This window comes from Phytophthora parasitica, assembly GCF_000247585.1.
Source record: "Phytophthora parasitica INRA-310 unplaced genomic scaffold supercont2.4, whole genome shotgun sequence".
NCBI classification, from domain to species: Eukaryota; Oomycota; class Peronosporomycetes; order Peronosporales; family Peronosporaceae; genus Phytophthora; species Phytophthora nicotianae.
This window is the reverse complement of record NW_008648990.1, coordinates 437,942-464,381: the sequence shown is the minus strand read 5'-3', so window position 1 is coordinate 464,381 and position 26,440 is coordinate 437,942. Positions and strand designations below refer to the sequence as shown.

General features: G+C 51.2%; 17 protein-coding genes across 18 annotated transcripts; 9 read left to right on the top strand and 8 right to left on the bottom strand.

Moving 5' to 3' along the window:
* Window positions 1–210: 210 nt before the first annotated feature.
* Window positions 211–944, top strand: PPTG_03131 (hypothetical protein). Its single transcript, XM_008895811.1, has one exon. It carries the CDS (start codon window positions 369–371, stop codon window positions 801–803), a length of 435 nt encoding a protein of 144 aa, XP_008894059.1. The 5' UTR covers window positions 211–368; the 3' UTR covers window positions 804–944.
* PPTG_03130 (hypothetical protein) lies at window positions 873–2,032 on the bottom strand. Its single transcript, XM_008895810.1, has one exon. It carries the CDS (start codon window positions 1,966–1,968, stop codon window positions 976–978), a length of 993 nt encoding a protein of 330 aa, XP_008894058.1. The 5' UTR covers window positions 1,969–2,032; the 3' UTR covers window positions 873–975.
* A 930-nt stretch (window positions 2,033–2,962) lies between these two features.
* PPTG_03129 (hypothetical protein) lies at window positions 2,963–3,655 on the top strand. Its single transcript, XM_008895809.1, has one exon. The coding sequence runs from the start codon at window positions 3,083–3,085 to the stop codon at window positions 3,644–3,646; it is 564 nt and encodes a 187-aa protein (XP_008894057.1). The 5' UTR covers window positions 2,963–3,082; the 3' UTR covers window positions 3,647–3,655.
* PPTG_03128 (hypothetical protein) lies at window positions 3,586–5,046 on the bottom strand. Its single transcript, XM_008895808.1, has 5 exons — window positions 4,872–5,046; window positions 4,764–4,809; window positions 4,613–4,702; window positions 4,485–4,540; window positions 3,586–4,420 (listed from the first exon to the last, which is right to left on the bottom strand). The coding sequence occupies exons 1-5, from the start codon at window positions 5,013–5,015 to the stop codon at window positions 3,755–3,757; spliced, it is 1,002 nt and encodes a 333-aa protein (XP_008894056.1). The 5' UTR covers window positions 5,016–5,046; the 3' UTR covers window positions 3,586–3,754.
* Window positions 5,047–5,310: 264 nt separating this feature from the next.
* Window positions 5,311–7,325, top strand: PPTG_03127. 2 transcript variants are annotated; one of them, XM_008895807.1, is made up of 4 exons: window positions 5,311–5,359; window positions 5,419–5,464; window positions 5,543–6,050; window positions 6,118–7,325. In XM_008895807.1, exons 2-4 carry the CDS (start codon window positions 5,434–5,436, stop codon window positions 7,208–7,210), a joined length of 1,632 nt encoding a protein of 543 aa, XP_008894055.1. In that variant the 5' UTR covers window positions 5,311–5,359; window positions 5,419–5,433; the 3' UTR covers window positions 7,211–7,325. The 2 variants fall into 2 exon arrangements, with proteins under 2 accessions (XP_008894055.1, XP_008894054.1); XM_008895806.1 differs by having other exon boundaries at window positions 5,311–5,464.
* Window positions 7,326–7,879: 554 nt separating this feature from the next.
* Window positions 7,880–8,561, top strand: PPTG_03126 (hypothetical protein). Its single transcript, XM_008895805.1, has one exon. It carries the CDS (start codon window positions 7,926–7,928, stop codon window positions 8,535–8,537), a length of 612 nt encoding a protein of 203 aa, XP_008894053.1. The 5' UTR covers window positions 7,880–7,925; the 3' UTR covers window positions 8,538–8,561.
* Window positions 8,562–9,340: 779 nt separating this feature from the next.
* Window positions 9,341–9,971, top strand: PPTG_03125 (hypothetical protein; the record flags this gene model as incomplete). The annotated part of the gene is made up of 1 exon (XM_008895804.1): window positions 9,341–9,971. The coding sequence occupies exon 1, from the start codon at window positions 9,357–9,359 to the stop codon at window positions 9,969–9,971; it is 615 nt and encodes a 204-aa protein (XP_008894052.1). The 5' UTR covers window positions 9,341–9,356.
* Window positions 9,972–10,051: 80 nt separating this feature from the next.
* Window positions 10,052–10,594, bottom strand: PPTG_21208 (hypothetical protein; the record flags this gene model as incomplete). The annotated part of the gene is made up of 1 exon (XM_008896461.1): window positions 10,052–10,594. The coding sequence occupies one exon, from the start codon at window positions 10,592–10,594 to the stop codon at window positions 10,052–10,054; it is 543 nt and encodes a 180-aa protein (XP_008894709.1).
* A 689-nt stretch (window positions 10,595–11,283) lies between these two features.
* On the bottom strand, window positions 11,284–13,170 carry PPTG_03124 (hypothetical protein; the record flags this gene model as incomplete). The annotated part of the gene is made up of 2 exons (XM_008895803.1): window positions 11,284–12,504; window positions 12,581–13,170. The coding sequence occupies 2 exons, from the start codon at window positions 13,168–13,170 to the stop codon at window positions 11,898–11,900; spliced, it is 1,197 nt and encodes a 398-aa protein (XP_008894051.1). The 3' UTR covers window positions 11,284–11,897.
* Window positions 13,171–13,245: 75 nt separating this feature from the next.
* PPTG_03123 (hypothetical protein) lies at window positions 13,246–13,743 on the bottom strand (the record flags this gene model as incomplete). Its single annotated transcript, XM_008895802.1, has 1 exon — window positions 13,246–13,743. The coding sequence occupies one exon, from the start codon at window positions 13,741–13,743 to the stop codon at window positions 13,246–13,248; it is 498 nt and encodes a 165-aa protein (XP_008894050.1).
* A 551-nt stretch (window positions 13,744–14,294) lies between these two features.
* On the top strand, window positions 14,295–15,022 carry PPTG_21207 (hypothetical protein). The gene has a single exon (XM_008896460.1). It carries the CDS (start codon window positions 14,368–14,370, stop codon window positions 14,881–14,883), a length of 516 nt encoding a protein of 171 aa, XP_008894708.1. The 5' UTR covers window positions 14,295–14,367; the 3' UTR covers window positions 14,884–15,022.
* On the bottom strand, window positions 14,862–15,723 carry PPTG_03122 (hypothetical protein). The gene has a single exon (XM_008895801.1). The coding sequence runs from the start codon at window positions 15,610–15,612 to the stop codon at window positions 15,067–15,069; it is 546 nt and encodes a 181-aa protein (XP_008894049.1). The 5' UTR covers window positions 15,613–15,723; the 3' UTR covers window positions 14,862–15,066.
* A 60-nt stretch (window positions 15,724–15,783) lies between these two features.
* On the bottom strand, window positions 15,784–18,416 carry PPTG_03121 (chaperone DnaK). The gene has a single exon (XM_008895800.1). It carries the CDS (start codon window positions 18,253–18,255, stop codon window positions 15,895–15,897), a length of 2,361 nt encoding a protein of 786 aa, XP_008894048.1. The 5' UTR covers window positions 18,256–18,416; the 3' UTR covers window positions 15,784–15,894.
* A 2,168-nt stretch (window positions 18,417–20,584) lies between these two features.
* On the top strand, window positions 20,585–20,878 carry PPTG_21206 (hypothetical protein; the record flags this gene model as incomplete). The annotated part of the gene is made up of 1 exon (XM_008896459.1): window positions 20,585–20,878. The coding sequence occupies one exon, from the start codon at window positions 20,585–20,587 to the stop codon at window positions 20,876–20,878; it is 294 nt and encodes a 97-aa protein (XP_008894707.1).
* Window positions 20,879–21,109: 231 nt separating this feature from the next.
* On the bottom strand, window positions 21,110–22,293 carry PPTG_03120 (hypothetical protein; the record flags this gene model as incomplete). Its single annotated transcript, XM_008895799.1, has 1 exon — window positions 21,110–22,293. One exon carries the CDS (start codon window positions 22,291–22,293, stop codon window positions 21,214–21,216), a length of 1,080 nt encoding a protein of 359 aa, XP_008894047.1. The 3' UTR covers window positions 21,110–21,213.
* Window positions 22,294–23,664: 1,371 nt separating this feature from the next.
* Window positions 23,665–24,744, top strand: PPTG_03119 (hypothetical protein; the record flags this gene model as incomplete). The annotated part of the gene is made up of 1 exon (XM_008895798.1): window positions 23,665–24,744. The coding sequence occupies one exon, from the start codon at window positions 23,665–23,667 to the stop codon at window positions 24,742–24,744; it is 1,080 nt and encodes a 359-aa protein (XP_008894046.1).
* Window positions 24,745–25,833: 1,089 nt separating this feature from the next.
* Window positions 25,834–26,410, top strand: PPTG_21205 (hypothetical protein). Its single transcript, XM_008896458.1, has one exon. The coding sequence runs from the start codon at window positions 25,858–25,860 to the stop codon at window positions 26,242–26,244; it is 387 nt and encodes a 128-aa protein (XP_008894706.1). The 5' UTR covers window positions 25,834–25,857; the 3' UTR covers window positions 26,245–26,410.
* Window positions 26,411–26,440: the final 30 nt, after the last annotated feature.

Sequence of the window (26,440 nt, the reverse complement as noted above, 5' to 3'; positions counted from 1 at the left end):
CCACGGAGCAAACTCACGCTGTCACTAGGCCAGTCTGGATCGGGTAAATGCGCTCCCACGGCTGGTCGTCCGTGTCATTTTCAATTCGCTGCTTACGCGAGCCAGCAGGACAATTCCCCACATCTAACGGGCTCTGCAGTTTGACCGCACCTTCTGAGACGGAGAAAATGGAGTGTCATGGAGCAGAGCTGATCTCCAAGGGCTCACAGCAGAACCTCGTCACGAGTAGCTCCACATAGTCATAGCGCATGTTGAGTACAAGTAATCCGACAGACTCAGACTCAGATTGGACTCAGATCGTACTTAGCACGATTCCGTCTCTTGGTGGCCATCGCAGCCGCACATTGCATTAACCAAGTGTATCAATCATGTCGTTCCAGCTGCGTCGTCTCTTTGGTGGTCTGCGCGTGAATGCGGGCCAGACAGCCCGTCGCGGCCTCGAGGACTTCTTCCCGGTACAGAAGGTGGCGGGCGAGGGCGCCAAGCCTAGCAGCCTTACGCAGGTGCCGGCCAGCGTGGGCTCCAAGCAGGTGGTCGTGGGCGGCGACTGGAAGGCCTGGATGTTGCGTCAGAAGAGCACTGAGGACCTACACAAGCTCTGGTTTGTGTTGCTTAAGGAGCGCAACGCTCTTCTCACGGAGCTGCAGCACTGCCGCGCCAAGAACCTGGCCATGCCCAACCCGACGCGACGGACGAAGGTCAAGAAGTCCATGGCGCGGATCAAACTCGTGCTGCACGAGCGCAGCGAGATCTACAAGGCCAACCAGGCCAAGAAGGCGGCCGAGAAGGCCGCGGAGCAGTAATTAGATCGAAGAAGAAGATGAAACAATACAGTGGCGGGAGTGGGCTTGTCCAAGAAGAAGAGTATCGTGTGAGCTTTTCCATGGTTGTGTGTATGTTTTATTTTATTCTAACGTCTTGCTTTGGTAAGACTTCCTGATCACTGCAGTATACCTTGTTACAGTCACTGTTTCTCTATAGAGCTGCCGCAGTCTTAGACAATTCCAACTCCTTCAGCCAGCGCTGCAAGATGTCGATCACCTCGTCTTTCTTCTCCCACAACAGCCAGTGACCACCGCCGTGCACCAGCTCCTGTTTGAGGTTGGGCATCACGCGAGGCATTCCTGCCGCCAACTCAGGTTTAAGAATGGGGTCGTCCACAGCACCAATGTAGAGAGCGTCGTGTTTGATCACTCGAGGCAGGTCCTTCTCATCTTCAAAGTCACGCTTGCGTTGCGAGTAGTAACTGCACGATCCGAAGAAACCCGAACGCGAGTATTCCGCAACGTAGTAGTCTAACTCAGCGTCAGACAGCAACTCAGACCGCTGTGTGTACACGGGGTCTGCAGAGTCATTGACGTTCTCCACCATCTTCAAAAACTCAAAGTCGTCCGCGAACTCATCGTATTTGCGGTACATGGCCGTGAAGATACGACGCGGATCCTTATCTAGCAGCTTGGCTGCTCGTTTCGAGTCTCCGAGCAGCTTCATGTACGAGAACTGCGGGATCGCCGGGATGAGCTTGTCGTAGTCGACGCAGGTATCGCCCTGAGGGAAGTACGGCGTGCAGATGCCACAGGCGGCGATAACGCGCTCCGGGTGGAACATGCACATGCGCCAGATCAATGCACCACCCCAGTCGTGACCCACAAACACAGCGCGAGGGATGTTTAAGAAGTCCAGCAGTCCGGCAAGGTCTCCCGTCACCTTCTTGGTGCCATAGCCCTCGACAGTCTGAGGGGTTGAGCTGCGACCGAATCCCCGCATATCCGGCGCGATCACTCGGTACGTCTTGGACAGCGCTTGGATCTGGTATCGCCACCCGAACCATAGATCGGGCCAACCGTGGACGAGCACAACGGGGGTGGCGTCACGAGGACCGACGTCAATGTAGTGCAGCGTGATGTCATTGCCGACAGGTGCGTAGTTGTGTTCCCATTCGTCCCAGAAGTGTGACGTCGTTGCCATGGTCGTTGGTACTTTAGCGGTGCGTTCGCGAATGCCACCAAGAGCACCTTGCAACCCAAGAAAAAGTGTCAAGTCAACATGCGCGGATGTCCTGACGCAGTTATTTACATTGAGCGTCCCATTTTTCCAGCCGCAATTGGCCGTTTGCTTCTGGCACGTAAACACGCACGTGAGCTGCTGGCCGCTCCTGAGAGATGTGGAGGTTGCAAGCCTGCAGCTTGCTGCCTGCGAGTTGTAGGCCTCCAGTGGTGTAAATTACCTTCGCACGGGTGTATTTCAAGGGTTAACTACCGGTAACGTGCTGCGTTGGCCATCGTTTTTCATGAACAAGTTCGGGTACAGGTAGAAAAATATTTTGAACCCGTAAGAGCTTGACTCTGTGCTGTACTATCGGAATTTGTCATGATAACACAGCCAAGATGATAGTATTCACACTTTGTGTAGTCGATCCTGTAGTCAGTGGAGACTGCAATCTCGATACTTATGCGATGCTTTCCACGTCGTTAAAACTAGGATATTATCTTGGCCTGAAGAATCTTCAGTGAAGATACATAACTTCCCGATACAAAACGGACCGATGAGTGACGGTGCAAGTTCGTAAACCCTGGAAGCAGGTATCATTTTCCAATTCACCGCGTACGCAACACTTACCTGCCTTCAAATTTACAACAATGGATCTCAACTCCTCCTATTCCAGCGCTTGCAAGCCATCGAACTTCTGGGACGAATGGGAACACAACTACGCACCTGTCGGCAATGACATCACGCTGCACTACATTGACGTCGGACCACGCGATGCTACCCCCGTTGTGCTCGTCCACGGTTGGCCCGATCTATGGTTCGGTTGGCGATACCAGATCCAAGCGCTGTCCAAGACGTACCGAGTGATCGCTCCTGACCTTCGTGGATTCGGTCGCAGCTCAACCCCTCAGACTGTCGAGGGCTACGGCACCAAGAAGGTGACGGGGGACCTTGCCGGACTGCTGGACTTCTTAAACATCCCTCGCGCTGTGTTTGTCGGTCATGACTGGGGTGCTGTCATCACGTGGCGGATGTGTATGTTCCACCCGGAACGGGTTATTGCCGTCTGCAGTGTCTGCACGCCGTATATGCCATGTACGTGGACACAGACACGTTAGTCCGCGCTGTTCCCCAATTCTCGTACATGAGCTTGCTTAGCCAACCCGAGGAAGCTGCTAAGTTATTAGATGTTGCACCACGACGGTTGTTCACTGCCACGTTCAGGATCCACACTGATATCGACGCTTCTCTTAGCTTTATCGAGCTACTCCGCGGTGTACCAGCCTCACCGAACCCGATATTCGCGAACCCGTCCAAGCTACTGAGCCAAGACGAGCTGGATTACTACGTTGCAGAGTATGAGCGTTCGGGATTCGCTGGTGGTTGCAACTACTACGCAGCGCGGTTCATTGACTTCAACGATGAGCGTGAACTTCCACGCACCATTTCGCACAAAGCTCTTCTGATCAGTCCTGCGGAAGATCGCGTTCTTAAACCCGAAATGGCAGCAGGCATGCGCAAATTGGTCCCAAATATGCAGCAGCAGGTTGTGGCAAACGCTGGTCACTGGGTTCTGTGGGAGCAAAAGGGCGAAATCACGAGAATTCTGCATCAGTGGCTGGACCGAATCTGCGAACCGACATCGATTGTACCATAGTTGCAGGCAAAATAGCAACTTCTCATCAAATTAGCTGGTAATACATTCGAATACGTAGCTAAGATAATGCAGTTGACTCTTTTCTTCCTCACACTCGTTCCTTTCTGCTTACAGCTTGCTGCGATTAGCTCCAGTAGCCGAGAGCTTGTCCAGCCAGGCCTTCAGAATCCCATTCACGCGTTCCTTCTGCTCCCATAAGACCCAGTGGCCGGCGTCATCCACGACGTGGGTCTCCAGATTAGGTAGAAATCGATGCATTTTGTGAGCCAATTCGGGTTTAAGAACGTGGTCATTTGCCGCGGCGATGAATAGCGCCGGGTGGTTGATGATTGGAGCCATCCCCTGCTCGTCCTTGAAGTCGATCTCTCGCGTCGCGTAGTACTGGCACGTGCTCTGAAACTTGGAGCGTTTGTACTGATCCACATAGTACTGAAGCTCCTTCTCCGACAGCATTGCCGAGCGCTGCGTGAAGATTGGATCCGTGGAGTTTGTCACGCCCTGGAGCGTACCGATAATCGGCATTTTGCCATCTTCCAGCGTCGGACTCATCTCCGAGTGTTTGCGGAATACAGCAGTGAGGAAGCGACGTGGAGCTGTATCCAACATCTTTCCCGTGTTCTCAGCGTCTGCCAGGATCTTCTGGTACGAGAAATACGGGACCTTGGCGACGACAACGTCTAATGGCATCAAGCGCTTGGCTGGAGGCGTGTAGGCTGTGCACACAGCACCAACAGCGATCACTCGCTCAGGATGGTAAAGGCACATGCGCCAGACCTGGCAGAGCAAAGAAACTCGTTAGAACCACCAGTACACTTTGCTGGATTGTAGACAAAACTACCATTCCTCCACCCCAATCGTGGCCGAGGAACGCAGCCTTCTCAATGTCCAGGCCGTCTACGAGTTATCACCAGCATAACCACGTTAGAAACTTAACAAGTTTCAACTTTCAAACGATAAATCACTCACCCAAGAGTGCAGCCAAGTCGTTCGTGACGTTCTTGGCGCCATAAGCCTCCACGTTCTGTGGTGTGGAGCTCTGACCGAAGCCGCGGAGGTCTACATGATATTATCTCGTTCAGTTATCACAGCACAGAATTGCAATGTTTCCTCCACTAACCAGGTACAATGAGACGGTAGGATGACTGCAGTGCCTGGATTTGGTGCTGGAACACGTAATTAACGGTTAGATAACACGAAGCGTATCCAAGATATCCATCGAACGCACCCTCCACCCGAACCAGAGATCAGGCCAGCCGTGCACCAGCACAACAGGCAATGCGTCTCGAGGCCCCACATCCACGTAGTGCAGAGTGATACCTTCCGCCGTGCGCATGAAAGCGTGCGGCCACTGCGCAGCTAGCGACGCCATACTTTAATTAACTACCTGTTAACTACCTGGTAGAAGCAGCAATGAAAGACTTGAAGCACGTTGAAGTTCGGCTGACGTAAACATGTATACTGTATACATCAAAAATAAATACCACGCCAAAAGGTTACGCTCAAGTCACCAAGGGACACAACTGCTCATAACCCCGTAATCTATTCTTACACGATGAACGGCGCTTCCTTCATGGCGTCGCCTGTGCCTCTGGGGATAAGAGCGGAAGACGACGAACATTTACCTCGAGTAGCTATCTGTCCGCATCGTAACTTTCGTTATTGCAGTGGAAGAAGCTGGTTGTCGGTCTCTACCAGAAGCGATCTGTTAAACCTGTATGGCTGGCCCGCGCCTCACTCAGGCCTCGACGCTGACAAGCTCTTACTTCCAGCAGCAGCAGGAGGACAACATGTTCAAGCAGCAAGACCGCTCCCCCGCAGGTGAGACCTTCGCGACCGTCGCGTCGTAACGCTGTGTCCCTAACTGACTCGCTTCTCGTCGTGTTGTTGGGCTCTCAGTTTACATGAGGGTGCCGTTCGCCACTAGACCCAAGAAGGTCGCGAGCTCCGTGACTGACAGCTTCGACCATCCCACAGCGACAGCGAAGCCTCCGCCCATTGGCGGCAAGATCCTCGGTCGATCTGCCAGTCGAGCGGCGTCCTCCGAGTCCTCGACTTCCCGCACGTCGTCCGCGACGTCGGCGTTGGCTTCGTTGACTCGGTTTCATTCGCGTCAGGCCAATCAGTCGACGACCAGTAACAGCTCCAGTCGAGAGAAGAACAACGACGACTTGGACTTTGGCAACAGCACGTCGTTAAATCTACCGTCCATCGGTAATAGCGAGAGGTCCAGACTCACGCCTTCGATTAATGCGACTTCCAGCAACATTGTGACGTCGCAGGCATCCACGGCAACGATTTCATACCCGACACGCGTCAGCAGTGGCAGAACGTCTCCTAGGAATGATTTAGCAAGAAAGAGGCAGCCTCGAGGACTCGTGGGCCTTCAGAACCTCGGCAACACTTGGTACGGTTCTGACCAATTTCATGCTGTTTGGCTCGCTAATACTAACACTTTTTGCTCTGCTTTATAGCTTTATGAACAGTTGTCTGCAGTGTGTGAGCAACCTCCCAGGGATTGTCAAGTACTTCCAACCAGGCCTCTATGCGCGTGAAATTAACGATACGAGTCCTACTAAGGGAGCGCTCGCCAACGCCTTTGGCGATCTCATCAAGGTGTTGTGGACAGGAGACAAGTTCACTGCCACTCGACCAGTTGAACTGAAACGTGTGATTGGAAAAGTTGCGTCGCGGTTTACAGGGTACGACCAGCAGGACGCGCAGGAGTTTTTGCGGTTCTTACTTGACGGACTGCACGAAGATCTCAATCGCGTACTAAAGAAACCGGCCTACTACGAGATTAAAGACCGACCAGAAGCCAAGGACCGAGATGTGTCGGATGAGTACTGGAAATTCTACCTGGAGCGGAACGCCAGCGCGTTGTCGGAGCTATTCTGCGGCCAATTGCGGTCCGAGATTCGCTGCGAGACTTGCAACCACCGATCGCTGTGCTTTGACGTTTTCTGGGATTTATCTCTACCCGTACCCAAAAAATCTGGAAAAAATAATGCCATGCGGGTATCCAGTGGGTTTTTCTCTGGAGGTAGAACCGCCTCAGTTGCTAGTGATACCGCTAGTAGTCCCAATGGAGGCATGTCGATTCATGACTGTCTTAAGGCGTACACGGAGCAGGAGTTCCTCAGTGACGACGCAGCCTACTACTGCTCCAAGTGCAAGACACATCGCTCTGTTGCCAAGAAGATCTCGGTTTATCGACTTCCGAACGTGTTGGTGCTTCACCTCAAGCGCTTCTCCTACTCAACGTTTAGTCGAGACAAAGTGAGCACGAGCATCAGTTTCCCAGCGCAAAGTCTCGACATTGCCGAGTACTGTGCCAGTGACGCTGTTGTCGACGGCAGCACACAATACGATCTTACGGGTATCGTACATCACATGGGCTCGCTGAATGGGGGCCACTACACTGCAGAGTGCCTCAACGCAGACTCACAAGAGTGGTTCGACTTCAACGACGGGTCTGTGACGGCAATTAAGAAGCCTGAACTCTACAGTTCCAGCGCCTACATGCTCTTCTATCAGCGTAGAGAAGAAAAATCCCTCACCATTTGAAAATCGTAGCCGAGTTACATTATTAACGCAATGGCAATAGAGTACTCCGTGTCAAGCGTTAAATTATTTGAAGTACATTTGTGCTCAACGTTTCAAACATTGAAATTAAGCCGTGAGTTTACAAAACATTTTTGTCAAAAGGGACAGTCGAACAGCAAAAACATAATCTGATGCAGGGTAACAAGATGGTGAGTCTGGTGGTCCTATTCGCTGGCAACGAACAGTAACAGATTATTGATCACATGAATGATCTGTACAGGTAGCGAATTCCCGTACAATAATACATGCGTACGAAGTATTTGTGAACGCTTTAGCAGCTCTGTCCTCAGTAATGTATGCTTCGGACGGTGCTGAGGGAACTTTGGAGCATGTAGCAATGGATTGTTCTCGCTGCTTAGTCTGACATCCCGTGGGCAGTGATGCGAATTCTGCACATCTGAAGCTTGGGAGGACGCAATCTTTTGAGACTCAAATTGAGAGGTGTCCAGAGTACCGTGATCCTTACGATGTCTCGATTCAAATCCAAGGAGGCCTTATTGTAGGCCTTGCTTTCTTTCGGCAGTGGGTACGACGGGGTTTGAGTTCCAGCCGCTAAACAGGTCATACTTGTTGGCGTACCGGCCCCGCCTCAGATCCTTCGACCAAGGCTGCTCTCATTCTCCAAAACGTCTTCGACTGCGCACCACACCCTCCAGTTTTTCCTTTAACGTTCGAGATGTCCCGCGCTACGCTCTCGCTCGCTCTGGTTGCAACTACTGCACTCGTCGTGAACGCCCGTCCGACCTACGTGGCTCTCCTCCCCAATGGCGACAACGTTCCAGGCGTTGCGGCTTTGGGCCACATTAACCCAGCAGGCGGGGGTGCCAACAACGACTTCGGCCTCGACTTTGCGAGCGCTGGCAAGTCGTGGACGAAGGAGTTTTGTGAAAAGGACTCGGACGGCGATGGCCAGACTAACGGCCAGGAGCTCGGAGACCCGTGCTGTGAGTGGGCCGAGAGCTCGAACGCCGTCGTCCAGTGGAAGGAGGGCCTCTCTCACCCTGGTAACGCGACGTCCAAGTCCGATCCATCTCTGTGGGCCAACATCTCTTGCGGTTCTTCGAATTCGACGACGACGGGCTCCACGACGGGATCAAGTGCCGGCACCGTGGAAGCCGGATCGACTACCGCTCCGTCGACGGACGCCTCGACTCCTGCGACCGATGCCGCTGCCTCGACTTCGTCTGCGGCTAGTGCTTCGTCTTCGTCGAGCGCAGCTTCAGCTGTCACTCCGGCGCTGTATTCGGCTGTCGGCGTGGTTGCCGCAGTAGCAACCTACTTCCTGTAGACTCTTTAAAGGTATCAAGGACATTCCTTTTGCTTTGTGTTCGTCTTCGATCATGTTCGCAGCTGAAGAGATCAGAGTCACCGTGCTAAAGTTTACCAACGTGCATGCCGTATTCAGATACCATAGGTAACCGGTTGTTCATGTGTCCAACGCGAACAGCAAACGATTATGGATGTCGTACGTCCGTAAAGCTGTAAGCAGGCAAGACCACCGGGATGGTGAGCTCCATTGGCGAGTCCGGTGGTCTTGCCCACATTGTCGGTTGATGACACCCCCGTAATCTTCGCCCGAATTCTCCACTGGTGGCCACGATAACAACGCCTTCCAACACCAATGTATTTTAATGATGCTGGTATTCCAGTGGTGTTAGACACTGCATCGTAGCAATTGCCGTGGCAAGTTGGTGTTGGATTTTTCTTCGCTTTGGTCTTGTTTAGTATCCTTGCGGGCAGCGTTTACGTGATACTTTCGTTCGACATAGTGCCAATGCAAGTGTACATGTACAGCTGGCGATCCGGATGCTCGGGTGTACCAGCAGTTGCTGGTCAAAAAGTAGGCAACTGAAAAAGTGAACCAGACTGGTTACCAGCAGCGTGAAGACCGTCTGGGACGCACTCCGTGATTGCCAAGCCTGATTAAAGCACGACGTCTCGACACAAATCTCCAGGAGCTTCCGTCGTGTGTCCCATGGTTCTTCTACAGATAACGACTCCTTTGCTAACATAACCACCGATTCGGTGCCGAAACTCGATTTCAGTCTTCATTTTCCAAAACGCGTTCGACCCCACACTTCACTTTTTACTCCGTTTCTTCCTTGTGATGTCCCGCGTTACCCTCTCCATCGCTGTTGTTGCGACCGCTATTGCCGTTGCGAACGCCCGGCCGACGTACGTCGCCCGCCTGCCGAACGGTGACAACGTGTCCGGTGTGGCCGCACTGGGCCACGTGAACCCCGACGGTGGAGGTACCAACAACGACTTCGGCCTCGACTTCGCGAGTGCCGGCGAGGAGTGGACGACGGCATTCTGCCAGCAGGATTCAGACGGTGATGGCCAGACCAACGGCCAGGAGCTCGGTGACCCGTGCTGCGAGTGGGTGCAAGACTCGAACGCCGTCGTGCGCTGGAGCGAGGGCGTCTCCCACCCGGGCGACTCGTCGTCCACTTCGGATGAATCGCTCTGGGCCGACATTACCTGTGGTTCTTCTACCTCGAACTCGACGTCAACCACCGCTGGCTCGGGATCCAGCGCCAGCACTGTCGAGGCCGGCTCGACCACGACCACCGGGACGGATACCGCCACGTCTGGCTCAACGAACGCGGCCGCTTCAAGTGACGCTGCCGCGTCGTCGTCGTCAAGTGCGGCTTCGGCCGTGACTCCGGCCATGTACTCGACCGTGGGTGTCGCCGCTGCCATCGTTGCCTTCTTCGTCTAGACTCTCGCGATGTAATAAACGTCAACAAGACCATTTCATTTAACATGAAAACGTGTTCACTATCCCATGGCTGTCGCAAATTAATCTTGAAGATTAATCGTATTATTTGTCGGACTGGGGAGAGGTAAGCTCGTCCATTCACTCAGCACCCCCGAGAGCGACTTGGTGAGCAATTGTTGCTCAGTGAGTCTCCTCTTGAGTCCCTCGTTGCAACGCAAAGCCCTCTCTCGATCTCGACTCTGTCTCGAAGCAATACCCTTCCATACTGAGTTTTCATCTGATGTTGTCAGGACTCTTGTCATTCGTTTTGACCGCTGTAGAGACTCCAGCTCTGCTTCGAGACTCTCGATCTCATGGCGTAGGAGCTCGATCTTTTCTTTATTTCGCACTCGTGGAGTGGCTGCTCTCTTACTTTTCTTTAGTATGGATCCTGCCTCTGTAACTCTGGAACCTGCCTCTGTGTCACTGGGAGGACGCAACATCTTCGTGTTGAGGTCGCAGGCAACGATCAGCGGTTCGTCTTTGACGAAATCCATTGGCCAACTTGTTTCGGTAAAATCGAGCGCGGCGAGGATTTCAGGGATGAAGAAATGAGAGTCGCTATCTTCGAGCAGGAAACTCATGCTAGCGCCGATGTGAGCTTGAATAGTAAAACTGGATATGAGGTAACTCTTCTACGGGTCGCTTGTCGTTGTCGCTGGTAGTCAACACCCGTTGGCCCCCGATAGGTTTACGCGAATAGCTTGTGGTGCCGATAAGGAATGTGTGCGGTTACATAATACGTTTATATTATACTTGATATGAGCTTCAAAGTGGCTGCAACTGTGCAGGATCTCATGAGTTGCGGCAGCGTTGGTCATTCCGGCATGAAATCAACTTTGCAACTCAGGTTTCTAGGGCCAAAAGACGCTTGAAGACTAGTTTTGAACCTAGTTGGGGCCGTTCTGAACCTACGAATGCTTCGTCATTTTCAAGTTTTTCTCGTTTTTCAAAAAGTTTTCACTTCAAAAACGAAGCCAATTAGCGCACGAACGTGTCGATTGTGGATAGTTTGGCACGCCCAAATGCGATCGGGTATGGCACTAAACCTAGATGCAGGTTGCAGCCGCATCAGAACCTTCGTAGGTTAGTACTGACAGAGCATTCCTGTACAACATGGTGGGCTTGCGTCTATAATCAAGAAATTGCTGGTTGATGTCCAGCTCCTCAGTAATACGCGCGATATACAAATTTGGTAGTAGTGCTGATTTCGGGTATTAGTATTAATTCTACTACTACCCTATGCTGAGAATAATACGATACTATAGTAGTATTAGTTTTAGGATTTTGAGGTTACTATAGTAGTAATATATTACTAATACTGGTAATATTCTCTCCCACTACGAACGATCCGTCGCTAACGCTGATAATCGTTGGCGATGGTAATCACACATAACTTCAACTGCTTTGCACCTCGTCCAGGCAGTCGTAAACAGAAAAACACATGAACGACGCCTACCAAACTCGCCACTTGCTCTCTTCAATGCGTCGAATCTCCTGTCGATTGTGACGCAGCAATAATTGCTGCTGGGCCCTCTCATTGTTCGTCCTCGTTCGCAACTTGCTCATTACAAAGGAACCTGTGGAGAATACACGCTCTTGAAAAGCTGTCGAGATACCTCGTCCCAGCCATACCCGTGCAAGTTTTGCGATCGACGGAAACTTGACTTCGCCTACCTCAGCAAACCAGCGGCAGATGTCGACTTTCCCACACAGATCTTCCACATTCCAAACTCGAACATTGTGCTTTCTGTTGAGAGTGATCACCTTCGCTAACTCACAGGAAGAGTAGCTTCGCCTTCATTTTGTTGTAAAGCGCCTGCATGAATAGCTTTGTAGAATACTCGATGTTCAACGCGCATCAGCGTTTTGGCATTCTCCAGAATATTATCGGTAGCTCCATCGGCACAGTCCGGAACACGCAGGAAGTTTTTTGGCGGACGGCCTCGTCCGGGGGTCTAGCAGCAATGACATGGCCACTGTTGTCGATGGCTTTTCGATTCTGTCACGTATCTGGTGCAATGTTTGCTTAATGCATCGCTGGGCCAACTCGCTCAGATCCGTGAGCTTCAACTCAACTCGTGGGAAGTTTTTTTCGTTGGTATCGACGCTGCGAGTTCCGTTTAGGTTGTAGGCCAAAAACTTGTAGGAATTCATTCGAGTGGAAGCCACACGCAGTAACGCATACATTGTCGACGATCGCATTGTTGCCGACTGAGATTCCACAAGAGCAAGTTCTGCCACACGGCAGACAACCGCCTCCAATTGAACTGCCAATTCCCATTCGGATTGTGATATACAATTGAAGACAGCTGCATCACTTGATGAAGCGTTCTGGAAGAACGCTTGAAATGCCGGGTAGTTAATGATCGAACGGCGAAATAGCTTGACCGGGGATGCCACACGAACGTCAGCATCAACCAAAGTAGCTAGCTCGGGTAGTCTGTGGAACATCTGGACTTGCTTGAGATGGGCTATTCTCTCAGATGACCGACTCGAGGCAAAAAAGTTGTTAAGTGCACGCAGCTTTCGAATCAGCGTACCTCCTTCGAAAAACGCTCCACACACACCCCTTTTTTGTCACTACAACCCGCTTCTTGACAAAATCGCTGGTCTTTGGATCCAGGATGTACTCATTGCGTACGTTTTCTTTAAGGCCGATTCCGTATCCGATACAAAGATTGAGCACGTGCATCGTGCAATCTGTCTGCAACGCCGAGTCAAACTGCTTCGAAACCTTCCTAGCGGTAGATGCCGTGTCCGAAAGCATAAAACGGGCCATTTTGTTTACGTCGAGACCATTTCGCGCCTTCAGTTCCTTGTCCAATACACCAGCAACTTCTTCCGAAGTGTGGCCATCGTTTTTGACTTGTGCCAGCAAAGCTAGGTGTCTTGGTTGCCACTTGTGGTCAATGAACCCACAGGATGCTCCTACAATACAGATCTTAGCTGAATTCGTCCAGAGATCGTGTTCTACATTCAGAAATGGCGTCTCAAACACCTCCTTGAACTCTTTTGCTAGTATTTCGGAGACGTCTTTCTTAAAGGCAGTATAGTGAGTATCCAGGATGTCGTTATAAGTTTTGTGTGAAGGAACGGTCACGTCTGGTTTCCCCGTAACACCAGCTAAGAAGTCACGGAAAGCTGGGGTAGTAATCATGTTCCGTGGTAATCCATCACGAACTAGCCACCGAGCGATGTGGCCCGAAATTTTGTCCTTAGTCACTGGAGCATTTCAGCCTAACTTCTTTTGGCGGTTGATCTGCTGGCCTGTCGTCTGGGTAGGCTCCGCTGTACGCTTTGTCTCTTCTTTCGGCTCCACAGCTACCGAGAACCGCTTTGTCCGTTTGGATCGATGTTCCTGCTCTTTTTGAGCCCACTCATGCTCCTTGTGTATGGAAACTAAATGGTCTTTGGCATTGGAGGTGTTCTTCGCCCGACACAGGGAGTCTTGCCATGCATTGTTCTGTAGGCAAAGGAGGTATATGTGAGTGTATTCTGCTCCTTTGTGCATGACCATCTCATCTAGCCGATGTACGTAGTCCCAGATCCAGTTGGTAGCTTTCCTTGGGCGAGCGTGAGATGGGACGTCAGTGGAAGTCTCCTCTTCAGCGTCACGATCGTCCTGTGCGAGGTTTATCACCGCGTCCTGACTTGAACCTGAAACATCTGAGGTACTACTTGGTGTGTACTCCTGCGAGTCTTTGTCAGACTGACGAATTGCCGAACACATGCTCGACTGCAAAACCTGCACATAACATACTGATTAGACCAACACGATACACGTACGAACAACGATCGCACCGCTTAGACAGCTCGGCACCATCGTATACTGCATTGCTGCACAAGTGATGCACCTGACGTCCGCACACGCTGCAAGGATCGATCTGCGGCACGTCTCCCCACTCGCAATCAGCCTTAGCGCACTTCATAGACCTGTGATCTCCGGCGTAAATTTTAAACTGATTGAAGCGAGAGAGGTCTGATAAAGTCACCAGAGCCACAGATCGCGCACCCTCTAAAGATCTTCGAAGGTTGAAGTTTGCGGTAGTAAAGTAGTAATTTAGGTAGTAGTATTACTGCGTTTTTATTCTACAATTCTACTGTCTGTACTATTTGGCGAAATCGAGACACTCTACTACTCTACTATAGTACTTGTATTAGCGATAGTATGTAGTAATATCGCTACTAGTTTTAATGGTTACTACCAACCCCTGATTGTGACTCACAGTTTTAGCGTACGACTTTCGCTCCTTGGTCACGTAAACTTGCACTCTTTGATGGTTTCTATCACGTAATCGGCACAAAGCTCAGTTAGCGGCCATTTCACTTCTTGTTTTACCCTGCAACAAGCACAATGAGTCTCTCATCCGAAGTACAAGCGACCGACGAGCAGTTCCTAACTGAGATTCTGTCACTACTTGACGTTGACGAAGGACGCCTCCCACTGAGTGGAGACCTGCCGCAACCAAAGCTGAGAAAGCTACGTCCTCACCCTGAAAGTGACATAGTCGTCAGGCCGAAACGGATCCGAAAGGAACCCACACCTCGCGTGAGAAACAAAGCCAAGATCGAGCTCTTGCGCCACGAGGTTAAAGGCCTGGAAGCGGTGCTCGCAAGCCTACAGAACTCAAGCCGGGGAGCTACAACCGTTGAACGCCGCCGTGCTGCATCGTTATGGAGGATCATCGCTATGAAGCAGAGCCACGAGCGCCAGCTTGCGGAGCAACGCAACATGGGGCTGAGACGTATGCTCTTCGAACAGTTTTCTCTTACGAGGTCACTCACACACGTGCTCGACGAATGGACAAATCTACCTTCCACAGACTTAAGTCTAAGTGCCAGCCATTGCTTTTGTACATGTTTGAAATAACAGATTAATCAGAATATTCATGCATTGTTAGATAAGACAATGATCTCCCTCCCTCCAAGACAAGCAAGAGATCAAATGAAAACCTCCGTCTAGGGGCTATCCTCAAAATCAATAGCAGCAATTCTCATCAATTACTCTAAAAGGAGCTGCCTTCACTACATGTAGTGCAGCGTCTCAATCTACCTACTGCAGCCAAAGTTTGAGACGGTAGGCGTCACCCCCGTTTAAATAGTACTTGACCAATCGCTCATCGCGCACAAAGCCCAGGTTCTCGTACAGGCGGATGGCGCCCTTGTTGGCGATCTCCGTCTCCAGCATCACCTCCTCGCAGCCGTCGTCGCGCATGCGCTCGATGGCCTTCTGAGCCAGCTGCGAGCCAATGCCGCGGTGGCGAAACTGCTTCTCCACGGCCAGCATGGCGATGTATCCCCTCCAGCGGCGCTTGGGGTCTCCCTGGCCGTGCAGTCCGTCGTCTCCCGTCTCCTCCGGCGTGGCGCCGAGCGGCTCCTGACGGCAGATAATGACACCTACGAGCTTGTGCTGCACTCGCGCCAGAATGCTCAGCTGCGGCCAATTGTATAGGAAATACCGGTACGTAAAGATCGAGTACGGCTCCGACAGGTCCTTGTCGATGAGCTTCACTAGTTCAGCGAGCTGCTTCTCGCCCTGGTACGTCGAGAAGACCACCGCATCAGCATCAGTTGTGCCGGAGGACTTGGACTTGGCCATCGTAGCAAATGCGATCTCTTTGACTTGATATTTGTATGGGTTACAGGGTTACACTACCGGTATACTGATATCAACCGGTACTATTTATCCGTTTCTCTAAGTGCGATCCAGAGTGGCGCACATAATAGACAATTTGGCAATTTGCAAGTAAAAAAGCATTTCAACAAATAACAACAAACAAAAAATTCTATGGATAGTGTTGGTTAGTTACGAGTAAATGAATAGCAAGCTTGTTGATTGTTCATCTGTACGCTGACTAAAAAGCTAATGTAAGAGGCGCGCTTAGAAGCGGACCATGCGCTCCAGCATGCGCTTCTTGTCCTCGAGCTCACGCAGCGTGGCCTCCTCGTGGTCCTCGAGCCAGTCGCGGGCGTCACGAATAGCGCTCTCGACGTTCGTGTCACCCTTTTCACGGGCCATCTCGATCGCACGGTAGATGAACTGCTCCAGGTCGTTGCGGGCCTCAATGCGACGCAGCATCTCAGCGTCGTCCTTCTTGAACTTGTCGGCCTCGGCCACCATGCGGTCGATGTCCTCCTGGCTCAGACGGCCACGGTTGTTCGAGATGGTCGTCTCGGCCTTGGCGCCGGTCTTCTTGTCACGGGCCGACACGTTCAGGATACCGTTAGCATCGATCTCGAACGTCACCTCCACCTGGGGCTCGCCACGCTTGGCACGCTCCAGACCAGAGATGTTGAACTCGCCGAGCTTGTTGTTCGACTCGACGCAGGCGCGCTCGCCCTCGTAGATGCACACGTCCACGGACGTCTGGTAGTCCTCCTCGGTAGTGTACACACGGGTCTTGCGCACCGGGATGGCCGTGTTGCGCTTGATCAGCACCGACATGACCTTGCCCACCGTCTCGATACCGAGAGACAGCGGGGTGACGTCAACCAGCAGCAGCGAGTTGGTGGCGTCGTTACGGATACCGTCCAGGATAGCGCCCTGCACAGCGGCACCGTAGGCAACGGCCTCGTCCGGGTTAATGGACTTGGACAGCTCCTTACCGCCGAACAGAGTGGACAGCATGGTCTGCACCTTGGGGATACGCGTGGAACCGCCGACCAGCACCAGCTCCGTCACGTCCTCGGGCTTCATCTTGGCGTCCTCGAGCACCTTGAGCACAGTCTCCTCGCAACGCTTGAACAGCTCCTCGTTGAGCGACTCGAACTTGGCACGCGTCACAGTGGACGAGAAGTCGACGCCCTCAAACAGCGAGTCCACCTCCACCGATGCCGACGTGGTGGTCGACAGCATACGCTTGGCCGACTCACAGGCCGTACGCAGACGACGCATGGCACGGGCCGAACCCGACGGGTCCAGGTTGCGGTTCTTACGCTTGAACTCCGTGAGCAGGTGCTCCACCATGTTGTTGTCGAAGTCCTCACCACCCAAGTGAGTGTCACCGCCCGTCGACTTGACCTCGAAGATGCCGTTCTCAATAGACAGGATCGACACATCGAAGGTACCTCCACCCAGGTCGAAGATCAGCACGTTGCAGGCCTTGCCATCCGTGCCGGCGTTCGTGTCCAGACCGTAGGCCAGAGCAGCGGCCGTGGGCTCGTTGATGATACGCTTGACGTCCAGGCCAGCGATGGAACCGGCGTCCTTGGTGGACTGACGCTGCTGGTCGTTGAAGTAGGCGGGCACAGTCACCACGGCCTGCGAGATGCTCTGGCCCAGGAAGGCCTCGGCCGTCTCCTTCATGCGCAGAAGCACCATGGACGAGATCTCCTCGGGCGTGAAGCTCTTGTTCTCGCCCTTGAACTCCACCTCGATCAGCACCTTGTCGTCATCGCCCTCCTTGATCTTGAAGGGGAAGTGCGTGGCGTCCTTCTTGACCACCTCGTCGCTGAAGCTGCGGCCAATGATACGCTTGGCGTCGAACACCGTGTTGGTGGCGTTACCGGCGGCCTGGATCTTGGCAGCCTCACCGATCAGACGCTCGCTCTCGTTGAAGGCAACCCACGACGGAGTGGTACGGTTACCTTCGCTGTTGGCAATAATCTCCACCTGGCCGTCCTTCCACACGCCCACGCACGAGTACGTCGTACCCAGATCGATACCGATGACCTCCGAGAAACCCTTCTCGGCACGCTTGGCACGCTCCTCGCGCTCCTTGCGGGCCTTGTTGATCTTCTCCTCGATCTCCATGCGCTTCATCTTGCGCGTGGCCTCGTCCATCTCGACGCCGCTGATCTCCTCGTCCTGCACCTGCTGGGCAGCCTGGGCCTGGGTCAGGCCGGCCTGCAGGGCCTTGTTGCCCTTCTCCACGGTCAGACCCTGGGTGTAGGCGGTGATGGCCTTGGCGTAGTTCTTGATGTAGAAGTGGGCAGCACCCAGACGAGCGTAACCCTTGGCGAACTTAGCGTCCAGGTCAATGCACGTCTTGGCGTCCTGCATGGCCGGGGTGGCCTGGCCCGCCGACAGGTAAGCGGCCGAACGGTTCGAGTAGTAAATCACGTTCGAGGGCTCGTACGCGATGGCCGTCGTGAACTCCTTGATGGCCGTAGCGTGGTCGCCAGCGGCGAAGGCGGCGTTTCCGCGCTCCTTGGCCTCAGTGCCAAGCTTGGCACGCTCCTCGGCGGGGACGGCGGCGTACACGTCCTTGGTGGTCTTACGGGAACGACGCTTCGGGGCCATTGTGACGACAGCAAGAGGGGAAGAAGAGAGTGACTTGCCCGCTGGTTTCCGAGTTGGAAAATGACGTCGAGGGGGATCTAGCGGGCTCTACTAGCCAACCGAGTGGGGTTGGCATTGAGCAACTTGTAAGAGACGGTGTAGGAACCGGTTGCAGGTTTGGGGGAAAACCAAGTTGTGAATGGTGGGAACGTTGGAGCTCTGCTGGCCAGTAGTTTTCAAGGAGAGGCGCTAAGTTCGCCTTAAGTTCGCAAATGTTGAAGCGACCATCTGATTCGATTGCCGATTTGACTGGCAAAGAAAAAAAGGAACGCTGCCAAGGATTTCGGGGCTCGAAATGCGGACGAGCAGCTCGGTCTCTTGACTGTGTGGCGGTCTGTGTGTTTCATCTGAAGCAGCGAGAGCGACTGGGCTACGTTAGCGATATCGCTGACAGGATGCACAAGGCAAGGAGTTTTGAATTGTCAAACATGTCGCTGCAGAGCAAGCAACCGGGACTGATCGTTTTAACAGCACGTTGCCGCCGGAGTTGACGCTAACTAATAGTTGAATCGCCAGACCGAGTGTAGTGACTCCGTTTCGAACACGCGTTTGACACTTGCCGTTAATCAGAGCAGGGGAGGTGCTTGGTGCGGCTCACATCGTCCACCTTGAAGCGCTAGCCAGTACCGCTCGTCGATTAGACATTCCAACTTTGGTGACTCCAGTCGAGTCGCGAAATTTGCTAATAGTAAATTTCGTTTGTGAAAACATTGACAATTTTGCGTAAATTTTATCGGTGTCACAAAATTGCTCGATTGTGTATGTAGTTCAGTAGTTTTTTTTATTGGAACGAGTGCATTTAGAGAGATTGGTACCTCGTTTTGTTTCTCTTAACCCCCTTGCCAAGTACTGCTACCGCTAGCAATTACTCATCACAACAATTCAGTTTCTCGTTGTTCGCCTTCAGCAATGGGGGCATTTACTCCTCCACCGTGGTGCAAATACACTTCCAGCGGAAGCATCCATGACTCACAAAACTTCTTTTCTCGCAGATTGTCCTGTTAATTTTGTGAATATTCGCCTCCAGCAAAACTCTTCCTAAACAAAGAAAGCGTTGGCCAGCCAAGCTTCTCGGCTTAGCCTTAGCAACGCTAGCATTCTTTCAGCTGCACCCCGAAATAGCTCTCTCCAGTCAAGTTGTTAGCGCCTGCCTCCAGCAACGGAAGCAGGTACTCACTATTATTTTACAAGGTTTACGTTTTTTTTATCAAAACCATGTCAAATTCTCTTACCAAGATGCTAAGTCTGAAGCAAATCGACTTGTCCAGTAGACGACTGGAATGGATAACTAACACGCGGCATCCTCGAGTTTATATTTTAAAGGTTTTTCAGTAATATATACTTAACTTAAATAGAAGGCCATTTTCATCATCATCATCATATTGCTTCGTGTTCTTGCTCGTGAAAATATCTTCACCATGGATCGCAAGATCGCTTACAACGCCGCATGCAGCCCAAAGAATGTCGGACCGGTTCTTGTGTTAGTTTGATTGCTTTTGTGTTCGATAAAAGGCTTGCAATAATGACATACAAGAAAGCAAGCGTTTTGCTAAAATTCGATCGGTGGCAGTGTTGTCGAAATCTATCAATCGGTAAGACGTCGGTTTGATCAAAATCCAAAGCAAAAACTAAAATTCTCATAATCCATGCGAGTTTTGAATCTGAGTTTACAGTACAATTTCCCAAATTCCTTTTAGCCATGGGGTTAACGTTGGTAGAACTGCTTACCGACCAACGTGCAGAATGTATCATGTCATTTATCGATTGGAAGCCGCTATGCAGGGTAAGTGAGCGCTGGATGTGTCCGATATTTCAGACTCATGCGAGTATGTTGGATTGGAAAGAGCTCTGTTTGAGTGGATACTTCCGATGTTCGAGGCCCATGTAAACAAGTTGGAATGGGAGGATCTCTGTTTGAGCTCACAAGATTGGCTGCTCCGTTGTTCGAGGCGTATCCGCACCTACTCGATTGGGCGGCGTTGTGCAGATTAATTCGTTCGTGGAAACTGTCACTTTTCCATGACCATCTGGACGAACTGCATAGGTACGAGCTCTCCGCTCACGCAGGCGAGTGGATGCTGCCGTTTCTCGTAGAGCACCATGACATGCTCGCCTGGGAGTGACAGATGATCTTCAGCCATGGATGCTACCAGTATTGTTAAAAACGAACCCGGACAATCTTGACTGGGAGGAACTCTCTTCAAATGCAACATTGTGGATGCTCCCGTTGTTAAAGGTTAATGTCAACAGACTTGACTGGATGATGGTTTCATTGTTTCTAGAAGAGTAGATGTTGCCGTTGCTGGAAGCGAACGTCAACAAAATCAACTGGAAAATTTACGAGAAGAACTACTATCTTAAGCCATGGATGCTTCCGTTGATGTTGAAAGAAGGCCCCGACCAACTCAACCAGAAGCTTATTTGCGCCGACGAGGAGGCCTTCCTGAAAACGGACTGTGAGGAACTGAAGTGGTGCGACGAAGACTTGGTACAGGTACTACTTGGACCCATAGTCAATCGGATAAAGAAACGTGGTCGTGAAGATGGAATGGAACCAAAACGAAAACGCGCCAGGTCGTTTTGATGCACGTACATGGACAAGTTTTGACTCGTTTAACTCGAATCAACTTCAATTATGATCTCCACAGTCGGTTGGGACAAGAATAAGCCACTCTTGACTTCCGAACCCGTTTGTGCTTGACTTGGGTAAAAAAAAATGTAGTAGCTGTTTGTTTGGTCCTGCTTTGTGCGCTGTGCAATAGAGCATTTGAAATGTATCTTAATTGAAGGTTACTAAACCACTAATTAGCCCAACTCGCGAATAGCAAAGTGTTATGTTTTCATTTACACAAACACTACTGCTTAAAAACGAGTTGCTGCAAAAGAAATCTACAACACTAAGCCAGCAAGACCGACAGCTTACAGGTGCTGCGCACGCAGCGCCTCAGATCCGTCTGTCTTCAGTAGCTCCGGCACAAACGGAATCAGTGCATCGATCTCCGCCTTCACGTCCGGCGTGATCTTCGAGACCGCTTCGATGGCCTTTAGGTTTTGCTCCAGCTGCGTCGGCGTCTTGGCGCCAATCATGACCGTCGACACATTCTCATTACTGACACACCAGGCCAGTGCCAGCTCCGCCATAGAGATGCCGAGCTTCTCGGCCACCGGCTTAAGCTTGTCCGCCTTGGCTACACGCTCCGCAAAGTCCGGTGTGGAAGCCTTGAACAGCGGATCCTCCATACGAGAACCCGCAGGCGTACCAGAACTGTACTTGCCTGTCAGTGCGCCATACGCAAGAGGTGACCAGGTCGTGAGGCCGAGTTTGTACTTCTTGTACAGGTCGACGTACTCGAAGTCCACTTTGTTGCGATCCAAGATGCTGTAGATCGACTGCTCCACGATGGGACGGATGAGGCCAAGACGGTCTGCGGTCTCACACGCTTCGATGATCTGAGCAGCGCTCCACTGGCTGGTACCCCAGTAGAAGGCCCAGTCCTGGTCGATGACAAAGTTCATGGCTCGGACAGTCTCCTCAATGGGAGTGTACGGGTCGGGACGGTGGCAAAAGATGACGTCGACGTACTCCTGATCCAGTAGCTTCAAAGAAGCCTTTGTGCCTTCCACGATGTGCTTGCGGCTTAAGCCCTGCTCGTTGGGGCCAGATTCATGCACAGTTTCATATGGCTTCGGCCCGAAGAAGATCTTGGTGGTGATGACGAGATCCTCGCGGTGCCACGTTCCTTCGGCGATGCCCTTCTTGACAGCGGCACCCAGATTTCTCTCAGCGAGACCCCCGCCGTAACCCTCAGCAGTGTCGAAGAGGTTGACTCCGTGCTCGAAAGCCAGCTTCATCATGTTGTACCATGCGTCGGCCGTGTAGTTGTCTTTGACGTCCATCCAGCTGCCAAGCGAGAGCTTGGAGACGAGTAACCCGGAGTTACCGAGGAAGCGATAGGTCATACCGGAGGACTTGAGGTTAGCGGTAGCAGCAGAAACCATGGTGTTTGCTTTGTTGGTCGTTGTTGGTAGTCCGTGGTGAATTCGGAAATGAGCTTGTCGACTTCAGAAAGTGGATTCGGAGTTGGGAGTACCGATTTGGCGTGGCGGCGAAGGTCAAGTAATAGATTACTTGACCTCCTTGATGCTGTCAAAAGCAGTCCGCACGGTTTTAATCAAGCACTTGGCATGACTAACCGGATGTGTAATAATCTTCTCGTGCTACCGTTGGGGATGCCACATAGTGGATGAGCAGCAGACCGAACGGTGTCGGGACGGAATAAATTAACGTCTTCGAGAGCTCTGAGGCACTTATAATATAGTCTATATTGTATTGATTACAAGGCGATCGCGGTCTGTGTAGGTGGTCGTGAGGGATGAACGAGGTGACTTCTATTTGGTATTTTCATTACTGTTTTAATTTGCTTTAGACAGTTGTTCCGTTCTATCTACTCAAATAGTACAAGTGATCAGGGTTTGGGCCTAATCTATATACAGCTTATGAAACTTATCTAAAGTGAGTAGAATTGAAAGCTCTGAACACCAAACAGAAAGTTGGGCTTAGTAGATATCTTCAGGGGTGCTGTAGATAGTGAAACGTGCCGTACCAGACGACATCGGCCTGGCCTCGACCAACGAGGCATGGGATCTGCATGGGCATTGTATTTGGAGCAGCTTTACGCCAAATCATCAAATCATGATTATGTTGTCACAGGATCTACATAATCTATTTGGCACGTCACAACGAAAGTTCATAATCAGACTCTGTTACTACGAAGTACGATACGATTCGTTTGGCTTCGAAAATAAGAGATCTATTGATAGTTTCCTATTGTGGAAACGAGGCAACCTAGAATCAAGACAAATGACACACAACCATGGATAGAACCGCCGAATTCTTAGGACGAAGAATGCAACACTATGGTAATAAGAAGCACAGAGCCACGAGAGACGGTAGGCATGTTAGCCGTATCATATTCACTTTAGGCTTTATATCCCTGTCTGTTCTTATATATATTAGCTAATACTTCGAAGTATAGAATCCTATGTAGGATTGTTTGTCAGAGATAATGCATTAATTCGTCTCCACCAGACGAAATAGCCGCCCCAATACCCCTCCCTGATTGATGATTGCGAAGTAAACACCACAGGCACTTCGATCTCATTTATGTTCAAGCGGTTAGTCATGCCAAGTGCTTGATTAAAACCGTGCGGACTGCTTTTGACAGCATCAAGGAGGTCAAGTAATCTATTACTTGACCTTCGCCGCCACGCCAAATCGGTACTCCCAACTCCGAATCCACTTTCTGAAGTCGACAAGCTCATTTCCGAATTCACCACGGACTACCAACAACGACCAACAAAGCAAACACCATGGTTTCTGCTGCTACCGCTAACCTCAAGTCCTCCGGTATGACCTATCGCTTCCTCGGTAACTCCGGGTTACTCGTCTCCAAGCTCTCGCTTGGCAGCTGGATGGACGTCAAAGACAACTACACGGCCGACGCATGGTACAACATGATGAAGCTGGCTTTCGAGCACGGAGTCAACCTCTTCGACACTGCTGAGGGTTACGGCGGGGGTCTCGCTGAGAGAAATCTGGGTGCCGCTGTCAAGAAGGGCATCGCCGAAGGAACGTGGCACCGCGAGGATCTCGTCATCACCACCAAGATCTTCTTCGGGCCGAAGCCATATGAAACTGTGCATGAATCTGGCCCCAACGAGCAGGGCTTAAGCCGCAAGCACATCGTGGAAGGCACAAAGGCTTCTTTGAAGCTACTGGATCAGGAGTACGTCGACGTCATCTTTTGCCACCGTCCCGACCCGTACACTCCCATTGAGGAGACTGTCCGAGCCATGAACTTTGTCATCGACCAGGGCTGGGCCTTCTACTGGGGTACCAGCCAGTGGAGCGCTGCTCAGATCATCGAAGCGTGTGAGACCGCAGACCGTCTTGGCCTCATCCGTCCCATCGTGGAGCAGTCGATCTACAGCATCTTGGATCGCAACAAAGTGGACTTCGAGTACGTCGACCTGTACAAGAAGTACAAACTCGGCCTCACGACCTGGTCACCTCTTGCGTATGGCGCACTGACAGGCAAGTACAGTTCTGGTACGCCTGCGGGTTCTCGTATGGAGGATCCGCTGTTCAAGGCTTCCACACCGGACTTTGCGGAGCGTGTAGCCAAGGCGGACAAGCTTAAGCCGGTGGCCGAGAAGCTCGGCATCTCTATGGCGGAGCTGGCACTGGCCTGGTGTGTCAGTAATGAGAATGTGTCGACGGTCATGATTGGCGCCAAGACGCCGACGCAGCTGGAGCAAAACCTAAAGGCCATCGAAGCGGTCTCGAAGATCACGCCGGACGTGAAGGCGGAGATCGATGCACTGATTCCGTTTGTGCCGGAGCTGCCGAAGACAGACGGATCTGAGGCGCTGCGCGCGCAGCACCTGTAGATTTCTTTTGCAGCAACTCGTTTTTAAGCAGTAAATGAAACATAACACTTCGCCTTCGATTGTAATATTTGGGATATAGTGTTATCCACTTATAATTTTTTAACTAATCTTTATTGTAATATTCCATTTGAAAGTGTTTTGCATTATGCAGTTGACGATAACTTTGGTAAATATTAATACTAAACTATTTGTTAGTATAAAAGTAAAGTACTTTGGAAGTGATATTACTGGTAGTAGTTATGATCGACGCTTAAAAACAATCCTACTAGTTGGGTAGTAACTAGAACGTGAGCTAGTTGAACAAAACAACTACTACTCAACAACTGGAAGATATCTTTGGTGGCTTCTCCCTTTCGAACAACAAATACAATAACCTGATTTGGGTACCTGCAAAAACCCCACTGAGGACTTGTGCTCTTGTTTGGTTCAAAGAGTCATATATCGGGGATGGTGTGCCATGCTTTCGAAATAGATAGTAAGGAATTCGTACGTTTTTATCTGCACGTTGCGTTACCACCGGTGGGGCACAGCTTATTCCGAGATACTCAACTAAACAAAGCTCAAGCCTCAGTGAAGTGGACCAAACAAGCTGCCCCCATAGAAAGTTTTCACAAGCGACCCGTGGTCGTCTATGATAATGAAATCCGTCCGCTACCTCTACCCATGATTCGGACCACGTCTCTGACAATGCTTCGCACATTTACAAGCGGAAACCCGCCACCTCCCACACTGTAATTTCGTCGAAAGCAACGAACGAGTACATGGCCTCGACATATTTGAAAAGAGTTATATAAATCTCCGGTGTTTCTTTTAAAATAAAAGAGCTTAATGTCATATCTCCCTTATCTCAAACACATGAAAAAGTTGCATCTCGATGGTCGACAATAGTGCTATTACAGTGCTATAGTACTTGTTGAAGCTGTCCCTTATCTACTATTTGCTATTATCGCAGATTTTGCATTTATGATTACTATCATACTAGTTTGGAAGAAATTCATTCAACTTTAATCCCTGTCAATAAATAAGTAAGCTCGTTGACAACTTGTCAAGAGAATACAATTGAATCGTTTTTTCAACGCCTGCTTGAACCTCGAGCACACATCTGGTTTAGGCATGGTGTTAAGGTTGGTGATGGTAATACTGCTGACCGACAAGCGCGCAGAATGCATCGCGTCCTTAATCGACTGGAAGCCGCTGTACAGGAGAAGTGATCGCTGGGTGTTCCCCGATATTTGTGGCTCATGCGAACAAGCTGCATTGGAGAGAGCTCTGTTCGAGCCCGCAGTAGTGGATGGTTCCGATATTCGAGGCTCACGTGAACAAGGTGCAATGGAAAGAGCTTTGTTTGAAGCCACAAGAATGGATGCTCCCATTGCTACAAGCACATCCGAGAGGGATCAACAGGGAGATCCTGAGCGAGAGACTGCAACCGTGGATACTCCCGCTACTTCGCACTCATCCGTATCGAGTAATGTGGTACGACATTGGTCGTGTGCATGAAAATTGGATCTGTCCATTTGTTGAATAAAACCTTGACGAAATACCTTTACCGCGCTGTGGGCATCGCGTCGAACGCCATGGATGACGCCACTTCTGCTACGCCATCTCGACAAGTTTTTGTTTTGCTATCGGTATTTCTTGGACACGAAGTCGATTGATGGCTTAAAAAAAAGAGGAAAGAAGCCAAATCGGCAAC